The sequence below is a fragment of the Chiloscyllium plagiosum genome, chromosome 17 (genome assembly GCF_004010195.1).
Source record: "Chiloscyllium plagiosum isolate BGI_BamShark_2017 chromosome 17, ASM401019v2, whole genome shotgun sequence".
Classification (NCBI taxonomy): domain Eukaryota; kingdom Metazoa; phylum Chordata; class Chondrichthyes; order Orectolobiformes; family Hemiscylliidae; genus Chiloscyllium; species Chiloscyllium plagiosum.
The window spans coordinates 46375100-46385769 of NC_057726.1; the positions used below are offsets into that span (position 1 = coordinate 46375100).

Genomic DNA, 10670 nt, shown 5'->3' on the forward strand with positions numbered 1-10670 from the left:
TCCCTGAGGTCGGGGAGTCCAGAACTAGAGGGCATAGGTTTAGGGTGAGAGGGAAAAGATATAAAAAGGACTTAAGGGACAACTTTTTCACGCAGAGAGTGGTACGTGTATGGAATGAGCTGCCAGAGGAAGTGATAGAGGCTGGTACAATTGCAACATTTAAAAGGCATTTGGATGGGTATATGAATAGGAAGGGTTTGGAGTGATATGGGCTGGGTGCTGGTAGGTGGGACTAGATTGTGTTGGGATGTCTGGTCGGCATGGCCAGGTTGGAACGAAGGGTCTGTTTCCATGCTGTCCATCTCCATGACTCTATGGTAGGTGGTAGTCTGTATTGCACAGGGCACAGGGGAGGCTAAACTGTAGTAGGCATACCTGACCGGGTGCTCCAGTTTCCTCCCACAGTCCAAAAATGTGCAGGTTAGGTGAATTGGCCATGCTAAATTGCCGTATTAATTAGCACTGCTGCCTCACAGCGCCAGAGACCCGGGTTCAATATCCATCTCAGGCGACTGACTGTGTGGAATTTGCACATTCTCCCCGTGTCTGCGTGGCCTGATAATCAAGATGCCAGAGGAATTAAGGAAGTAGCTTTCAAGTAGGTGAAAAGTGAGTGAGCTTAAGAGAGCAAGCTAAGAACCTTGAGATGCAATTTGTTCCAGTTCATAAGATTGTGTCTGTTCCTGCCCGCAACGCATCCTGTCAGCAGCACTGTTATGAAAGGTGTTGGTGTGCTCCAAAGTTCCATGTTAAAGCAGTGAACTGTATTACATTTGAGTTGGAGATGAGCCATAATAATATGGTATGGCTGGTGTATGTCCTATGCCAATACCCTGAAAAGAATGATTCACCGGTTGCTACCAATGGAGTGTCTGTTGAGATGTTGGAGATTGCTGACCAAGCTGAAGGCCCAGACGAGGAAGAACTGAGTTGCAGTCATTTCAGAATTTCATGTCAAGAATTGTCACCCTGTCTAGTTTCCTTCCACTCCAAGAATCACAAGGTAATATTTCTATTCTTGTCATATTTTACCAGTTGACTCGCCATTGCTCATGACATTCAGTGGCTTTGAAAATTCCACTCCATGTTTTTATTCAAGTGATTTCTAAATAAATTGTCATGTGCCCCACATACAGTCTTCTGTACACAAATTCTAAAGTTAATCTGCTGGAACCTGTGCATTCTAGAGACTGTATAATTTATTTCTCTGTATTTTTGATGCAGACTGAAATGTGAGAGGGTTTATTTTAAAAAAAGCAAGGATTGTGGAAGGATTTGCCTAACATTTTAAAGAAAGTAACCAAAATTACTTGTATGTGGTGTTTACCTGCTGCTTTGTTCAACTAGTGGAGGACGTTGACTGCAGATAGGCTGGCATCAGGATTTATACAATGTGAAATTCAGCTAGCAACATGTAGCTGATTGAAAACTGAAAGAACTGCAGAAACTGGAAATCAGATTCAAAAGCAGAAATTGCTGGAAATGCTCAGTAGGTCTGGCACTATCTGTCAAGAGAAATCCGAGTTAATATTTCAGGTCCAGTGACCCTTCCTAAGAACTGATTAGCTTTTCCAGTAATTTCTGTTTTTGTAGCTGATTGATTTGTGCAGTGATGACTAGTTGTTGATGACAAAAGCCATCAATTTGCAGCAAGAATGTGATTGGCTCCTGGTAGCTAAACAGTTTGTGGTGAAGAACCATATTACCAGAAGCCTTCAGACCTCCAGAAAGATAAGTGGTGTGTCTCTCCTTGCAACATAAAATACCTGAAGCGAGTCAGTTATTTTCTCCCACCTGTTGTTGGAAAGTGTTGTTTTTAACCAATACTCACATACAATTTATTAGGAATATAATAGTTATAATTTAGAAATATGTATAATTTGCAAACCAGTCACTCCGCTTCCTGAAAGAAAGTGAAAAGTGTCTGGAGAAGAGAGATTGAAGAATGACAGGTCCTAGCTTCTCAGTGAACTTTGTGGACAGGGATAATTGAACTGCCTTCCCAATTTTTCCCTCCATCCAGAAGACGAGTGTAACTTTGCATGTTTGTGTAGGAGCAGTTTTACAAGGGGTTTAGATTTTTAACTTGTGGAGTTATGTGACAACTGTGGTTAGTTAGAATTTATTTATTAGTAATAAACAGTCATTCTTGCTAAGTACAAAAACCTGGCCCATGTTTTCTATTAACCCAGGTCTACAAAGATAGGTAATTGGAGGCTTTGTATACTTTGATAAAATCTTTAACTTTTGTGATGACACTAGGAAGAGTAGGGCTTGATTTCTAGCACGGTATCCCAGTTAGGTGTGACAGCATAATGGTATACAAACTGTATAGTGAGCACAAATCTATTTAATCAGATTAACTAATTGAATTGTTTTCAAAAGGCAAGTCGAATTTGAATTAAAATACTTGTTTTTCCTAACTGTGGCTTCCAATAGAAAACTGATTTGGATTTCCAGAGGAGGTGGTATGTGGTAACTAATCATGAAGCATCATTGCTTTACTTACATATGTTACATAAAGCAATAAAATATATTTAGGAAAAGATATTTGATGGTGGATGTGTCATAATTCATATTGTGATAACATTTGCTGTACTTCATTGCTGGGATCAATACAAATCATTGCAGTAATCATATATTGATGTTTCTAGAATATACTCCATTTAAAACATTTTATCCCCATGACTAGAAGCCACAGAGGCCATGAAAGGAGTTAGTCAGCTCCTTGACCTTAGCAGCAGTACTGAATCGATTATGGCTGCAAAAGTAAGTCATGGAAAGGTTAACACTTGTTGGTCAAAAATGCAATTACAATACATTAGTGTTTTTGTAAAGTATTAAGGTTACAATAAGTTAATTAGCAGCAGTTTCTCATCCTGAGCTTTTTTGAAGAAAAAGGGTTTCATTGATTCCCATATAAATTTTGCAAATACTTAGTACTGTTTAATAATCTTTCCCATTTTCTCACAGACTGGAAGTAATTAAGCTGTCATATTATAACCACAAAGAGGGAGTGGACTGTATATGTGAGTACGTTAGTTGCTGCAACCTTTTAAGATATCAGCTCGTGAAAAGGCTTGAATATAAACCTAATTTTACATGCCTTGTTGAGCTTGCAATTGGTGTTGGCCCAAAACCTGACAACCATCTAATGTTAACTAAGAGTTGAAACTTAAATACATCTTCGTCTTACACAGTTACTGTAAAAAGACTTAGTAAAAGTTTGACAATTTTGAATTCACCAAGATTTAATAGATAGTAAAATTAATTTTTTTAATCTTAATTCCTTTCATGCAGTCTGTTTCAGACCACTTTGGCAAGACAGTCCCATCGTAGTTCTTTTGAAACTATTATCTCTGTTTATTTTATACAAATTTGAAATCAAATGGCTTTATTATCTATTTGTATGTCATCATAGGCTTCTCACAGTTAAATGGATTTGATAAAATAGGAGGTGAATGTGGATGATTAATTTCAAATGCAACACTGCTTGATACTTTTTATTTTACCGGCAGTACTCGTTGTCTTTTTGCTTCAGGCAAGTAACTGCATCTTATCTGTCAGCAACACTCATGTGAATTAATCATAATTCAATAGGCTACCTGATCAAGATGCAAGATGCATGTTTGATAGAACAATCAGATTTGTCTAATCTATCATTAGTTGACAGCTGCTAGAAGCTGAACACTAACTTGGCTTAACACCTGTTTTTGATCAGTTTGCTGCAGCCTTACTATTAGAGTACCATCCTTGATTACAGCATGAGATTCAAAAGCATCTACATATTGATGTTCAACAAAGAACAATCGCTTGTTTCAGTTTAACACCAAAGTGTAGTCATCTCTGTTGTTATATGTGAAAGCAATTTTCAGAGACCAGTTGTAACATAGTCATCTTTGTAATTTCCCCAAATAAAAGAGATAAATAAAATTGTCTGACAAATTTGAGAAGATGATTTATGTGAACAGATGTAGTAATTGCTTTGGGCTGGAAGGGTCACTAGGATAGAAGGGAGATAAAATAGGAAAAAAACATAATAAATTACATGAGAGGCTGTGTAAAATCTAGTCATACCTACTGGCACGCACATTAGTCCTTTCTCTTTTTAAAAAAAGGGAGCCCAGTTACACAATCTTAGTGCTATTTACAGTACTGCTTGCAGCAGTTAGCTCAAAGTGATGTCATAAATGAAAACTTTCACAGTATATTGACATATTTTTCTTGTTAAGTAATGTTTTTCAGGAAGAGATACAAGATACAATAATGACTCCTTTGACTCCCAGTAAAGCTAGAGACACTTCAGTCAACAAATCCATAGCATAAGGGGAGAGGGGAGAAACACCTGATGTTTTATGACAGGTAACACTTGACGTCTATTTAAGAAAACCTCCGCTTCCTCTGTGACTATACAAGTGAAAAATGTGGGCTAAGAATATAACACATTAAAAATTAAAAAGACAGCCTGGTGACATTGTGGATTATTAGATTGACCTGCTGCACCACAGAGATCAGAACCAGAGTCCCACATGATGTGTTTCCTGATCTCAGCTAAACTCCTGTGCTAACTGGAGGCAAAGGGGGACAGAATTGGTTTAGGAGAACCAGCTCACTATATATATATATCTCTTAAAATTCCAAATTTGTTCAATTACTTGTTAAATTACTTCTAGCAAAAGTAATGGGAAAAAAAGGCTCATTTTTGACCCTGGAGATAGGAATTATAAAGTTACCAGTGAAACTAACCTAGAAATGAAAATACTTTGAAAAAGGAAAGGTTAGTTTTTAATAAACTTGCCCAAACAGCTCTCTGCCTTTTGCAAGTCTTTTTATTTGTGTTTTTATGATTGACACTAGAGGAGTGCACATCATTCTCGTCCCACTACTTCATATATCACAACATAAAGGTTACATTTCGAGTCACCAAGATGACCAATGAAATATCTTACAACAGGTTTCAAACAAAAACATATCAAGCAGAGTTCTCAATAAACACAGTTATGGATTTATAATCAAAACTCTTTCAATAAAGATGCAACAATTGGTTAATATGCACAGTCAGTAATATAGAATTATGAATATATTTCAATTTAACTATCCATAAGGCACACTCTTCAGAAAACGAGGAGGTAAAGAAACAAATTTATCAGCAGAGATTAGGTTTCTGAAACAAAACAAAAAACTTTGGCCAATGGATTATTCTTGAAGGCAAAATGGGAAAGCGTAAGATGCCGATTGCTGTGATGAACTGGCATGTGTGAGCGAGTGACTAATCATGCGTAGTTATCTCTGAAATCTTGCAGATACAACCTGCTCGGGAAATATAATCTTGAGATGTTCTTTTAATCACTCTTTGTTTCAGAAAAGCGTAAAATTTTCACCCTGAACTGATGTAAAAGTGTTTTGTTTTTCAGAAATGGGAGAAATCAGCTGGGCAGCTTACGGATAGCACACTTTTCTCCAATAGAATCAGATAAAACAAAGAACCTCTTCCCACTGACTGGCTTGAAGAGGCTCTTTGTCCCCTAAAGCTGCTCCCTAAAGCAAGTCCCCTAAAGCTGCTTTATTGAAGTCTTTATTTGCCCACTTTACTCCCCACCCAGTAGGCTTTGCAGAAAAGTTACCACCTGTCATGCATTTTTCAGAAACTTTGTTAAAAATAAGTAGCCCAAGAAATAGTGGTTGCATTGGTGATCATCTTTCAAGACTCTGAAACAGTTCCTAAAGGTTGCTGATGTAACCCAGCATTTCAAAAAAGAGGTAGTGAGAAAACAGGGAACTGTAGATCAGTTAACCTACATCAGTAGTGGGGAGAATGCTTGCGTCCATATAAAAGATTTAAGGCACCTAGAAAAAAGTAACATGATCAGACAGAGTCAGCATGGATTTAAGAAAGGGAAATCATACTTGACATATCTACTGTAATCTTTCAAAGATATATCTGGTTGAGTTGATAAAGTGGACCCAGTGTTTAAGCAAGCTTTCATGAAGGTCCCACATAAGAGATTAGCATGTAAAATTAAAGCACATGAGACTCGGGTAATATACTAACATGGATAGAGTACTGTTGGCAGATAAGAAACGAGCAGTAAGAATAAACTAGTCTTTTTCCCAGTGGCAGGGAATCAGTGGGGATCAGTGCTTGAAACCCTGCTATTTCGAATATCCATATTGACAACTTATCTAAGGGTAATAAATACAATTATCTCTAAGTTAGTAGGTGACACAAAGTTGTATGGAGGGGTGATCTGTGAAGAGGATGCAGAGATATTGATTTGGATAAGTAGAATGAGTGGGCAAATGCATGGCAAATGAAGTATAATGTGAATAAATGTGAGGTTATCTTTTTTGGTAGCAAAAACAGGAAGACATTTTATTATCTGAATGGTGATTGGTGAGGGAAGGGCAGAAAACAATGGAACCTGCATGTCCTTATACACCAAACACTGAAAGAAAGTAAGTTTGCAGCAGGTGATAAAGAAGCCAAATGTATGTTGACCTTCATAAGCGATTTAAGTGCAAGCATAGGAATGTTTTGCTGCACTTGTACAGAACCATGGTGAAACCACAACTGGAGTATTGTGTGTAATTTTGGTCTCTTTATCTGAGGAAGGATGTTGTAGCTATGAAGGGAGAGCAACAGAGGTTTACTAGACTGCTTCTTGGGATAGCAGGACTGTTTGAAGAGAGATTGATTTTTAGGTGTATATTCACTGGTGTTTAAAAGAATGAGTGGGGATCTCATGGAAATCTACAAAATTGTAACAGGACTAGACCGCATAAATGCAGGAAAGGTGTTCTTGATGACTGAAGAGTACAAACCAGGGGACAAAATCTGAGGATATGAATGAGGTAGGCCACTTTGGACTAAAATGAGGAGAAATTTCTTCAACATGAGAGTGGTGATCCAAAACATTGAATGCTGCCAAGAAGGAGTTAGATATAGTTCTTACGGCTAAAGGGATCAAAGGGTATGAGAAGAAAGAGGGAACAGGATGATGATCAGCCACAATCATATTGAATAGTGAAGCAGGCTAAAAGCGCTGTATGATTTGTTCCTGCTCCTATTTGTTATCTTTCTGTGTTTTTAAAAAAATCTCTAATGTCTACAATGAAATATCAATTATCTCTTTTCAAGAAACCACTCCAGAAATGTCCACAAAAATTGAAATACATTCCTTTTCTCATTGTACACTCTTAACTTCTTTATACTGTATTGAGTCTTTTAATTATATTTGGATAAATATAGTCAGCGTGTTTGCAGAATAAGAACAGAATACGTACATTTTATCTGGCCTTAATTATATCTCTGCCGTATTAAGTAACTTAAATGTTTTTTCCAAAACATTATAAAAACCAAAGTTCCATTACAACATTATTAAAGTAATAGCCAATAGCTGTAATATTGGATTCTGTGCCAATTTTGACACCTGAGTTCACAAATGTAATAAATTGGTCATTTTTATAAGCACAAGGTGGGTTTCCTCAAGAGTGAAATGATTATTCTTGACTAGCACTTTTTCTGCATCATCTGTTTGCCCCCTTTCAAAATGTACCCCTGAGAAGAGCTGTGATATCAGAAATTGCAGAGGGGTTTATAATGCATTTCCTGGCATTGCCATTCAAGGACAAGTAATGGAGCTGACCAGCCTTGATTTAGGTGGTGGGCGAGTGCAGCAAAATTAGAACAAGTGGCAAAAGTAGATTTTTAGTAGCATGTTACATTTCAAGCATTGCATTGAAATATTTCAGGCTTTTAATCACTTTTGTGCTGATATGTCATTCCCCTTTCAGAACTAAGTGTTAACATTTTTGCAGAGTCACATCAACACTACTTCATGTTTGTGTAATCTTTAAAAGGAAATCTGATACCAATAATGTTAATCTGAGCTTCTTTGGCCACATTTGCAGAGTCTTTTTTTAAAAAAAGAATGGGCTCACAGTTAAGGATTTGTGAGAGATGAACAAACTGTTATGACTTTTTGTGCACTTATCTTTATGATATGGGTGTGTCGCTAACACCTGGGTAATGCCTCTGGCAAGGCATGCACTAATTTGAAGACAACAGTGTGTGCTTTTTCATGATCTGTGTTTGTTACAAATCTTCCACTGCTTTTAGCCTGCTCTTGTAATGTTTATCTTGGTGATACATGCACATTTGTAGTATCATGTCAAGTCAATTTTTGATAAGTATGTTGTTCTGTGATATATTGCCATGCATTAGTTTTTAGGCACAATAATGCTGAAAACTCTTAAGGCTATAAAATACATAGAGATTGGTTGTCTTTATTTAATACAAACCTGCAATAATTGTAGGAATGCACTTGAACAGATAGATAATTAATTTCTGAAAAAATGTCAATTAAATTTAAATCCTACAAACTGGGGATTGAAGACAATGTGTAAATCTTTGTATCATGGTTCGTGCAATCATTCATTTAGGAGATCAGTCTAAGAAAACACTTAGTGAAAACATTCATTTCACGCAAAACTGATTATACTTATAAAGACCGTTATTGTCTCTAAGATAAATGTGGCCGTGAATTAACTGACTAAGTAAATAATTACTTCATGTACATACATATCAATCCTGAGATGTAGTTTTAAATAATCAGGGCTGGTACTTTATGTAGCAAAAAAACTATTTGCTTTGTCAATGAACCTATTTTTAATGGCTAAAAATGGAGACTTATGAGGGAACCTGCAAGTCAGTTAAAGTGTTTGATATTGAACTACATAGTTGTTCCTAAGTGTGTAAGTTTGCTCGTTAAGCTTGAAGGTTTGTTTTCAGATGTTTCATCACCATACTAGGTAACATCATCAGTGAGAATCTCTAGTGAAGCGCTGGTGGTAAGCACTTATTTATAGGTCTTGGTTTCTTAAGGTGGATGATGTCATTTCCATGTTCTTTTTTTCAAGGGAAGGTAGATAGGATCTAAGTTGATATTTATTGATGGAGTTCTGGTTAGAATGCCATGCCTCTAAGAATTCTCGTGTGTGTCTTTGTTTTGCCTGTGTGTTGTCCCAGTCAAAGTGGTGTCCTTCTTTGGCTGTATGTATTGAAACTAGTGAGAGTGGGTCATGTCTTTTGGTGGCCAGTTGGTGTTCATGTATCCTGGTGGCAAGTTTTCCTGCTAGTTTGTCCAATGTAGTTTTTTTTATAGTTCTTGAATGGTATCTTGTAAATGACACTAGTTTTGCTGGTAGTAACAAATGGATCCTTTAGGTTCATTAGTCATTGTTTAAGTATGTTGGTAGGTTTGTGGGCTACCATGATGCCAAGGGATCTGAGTAGTCTGGAAGTCATTTCTGATAACACTTACTCAAAAAATTCAATTAGATTTGTGAGACAAGACCTCCCTTACACAAAGCCATTTGGACTATTCCCAATAGGTCTATACATTTCCAAATGTGAGTGAATCCCTTCCTTAAGAATCTTCTCCAATAATTTCCCTACCACTGATGTAAGGCTTACCAGCTTGTAATTTACTGAATTATTCCTATTGCCCTTTTTAAACAAAGGAAGAACTTTGGCTATTCTCCAGTTTTCTGGGACCTTGCCTCCAGCTAAAGAGGATACAAAGATCTAAATCAAGACTGCAGCAATTTCCTCCCTTGCATCCCTCAGTATCCTGGGATAGATCCCATCAGGCGCATTTGCACTAATGTTTTTGAAGAACCAACATCACCTCCTACTTAATATTGACATACACTAGAATATCAACATGTCCCTGTAATCTTACTACCAACCATGCCCTCCTCCTTTGTGAATACTGATGCAAAGTACTCTTTGAGGATCTCATCCACTTTCTCTGGCTCCACACATAAATTCCCTCCTTTGTTCTTGAATGGATCCACCCTCTTGGTCCTCTTTTCACCCTCATATTTCCTTGTTTATGTTCTCTCCTTTATATTCCTCAAGGGCCTTATCTGATTTCAGTTTCCTAAACCTTACGTATGTTTCCTTTTTCTAAATTCTATACTACCAAGCATTTATTCCAGAATTATCAATTGACCAGTTTAGTGGGATTTGAACATGGTCCCTGGATCATAAGATAGAGGAGCAGAATTGGGCCATTTGGCTCATCTAGTCTGCACCACCATTCAATCGTAGAACATTGGTTGGGCCTCTACATTGTCTAAGACAAGCCAGGAAATGGGAATCCTGTGCCAACTCCAGATAGCTCCTTACTGAAACTGTCAGACATCTGCTTAAATGCATTCAGCTTTAAGTAACCTCTTCAAAGTTTTATCACAATACTTGCGGTCTGTGAGTAATACTAACTCCTCACCTATGTTCCCTGTAATCTTTCCAGCTTCATGGGCCTCCGAAGTCAGTCAGTGACATAACTATAGTTGCTATATTCATCTGCTGTGCCAGTTGTACTGCGCGAGATCGGTGTGTGGCAGCAATTTCTGGAATCAGCATGTTGACCCTGATCACTATGCACAATACCTTGGAGCAGCTATGTGCACATGCAATTTTTAGAGGAAATTGTTGTTCCCTCTAAAGAAATCTATTTCACTCTATATCCTTCCCTTTACAGGAGCACAGGTCTGTACAGCCATCCTATTCCAAAGACTTCAGGGAACTGCTTCACCCAAATTGAGAACTGAAGCCCAGAAGTCTCTCTCGGTCTAAGCTGTGGGTGTTTTCCTTAAGCTTAGAA

General features: G+C 37.4%; 1 protein-coding gene across 9 annotated transcripts in view; it reads left to right on the forward strand.

Moving 5' to 3' along the window:
- The window catches only part of fto (FTO alpha-ketoglutarate dependent dioxygenase), a 416196-nt gene that overhangs the window by 285072 nt on the left and 120454 nt on the right, over positions 1-10670 (forward strand). For 7 of the 9 annotated variants that reach the window (XM_043706996.1, XM_043706995.1, XM_043706999.1 and 4 more), the window contains one exon: positions 2974-3029. The exons of the other annotated variants lie outside the window; for them this stretch is intronic. In XM_043706996.1, the coding sequence (XP_043562931.1) occupies positions 2974-3029 (56 nt within the window). The remainder of the gene's footprint in view (positions 1-2973; positions 3030-10670) is intronic. 9 annotated transcript variants of the gene reach the window in all.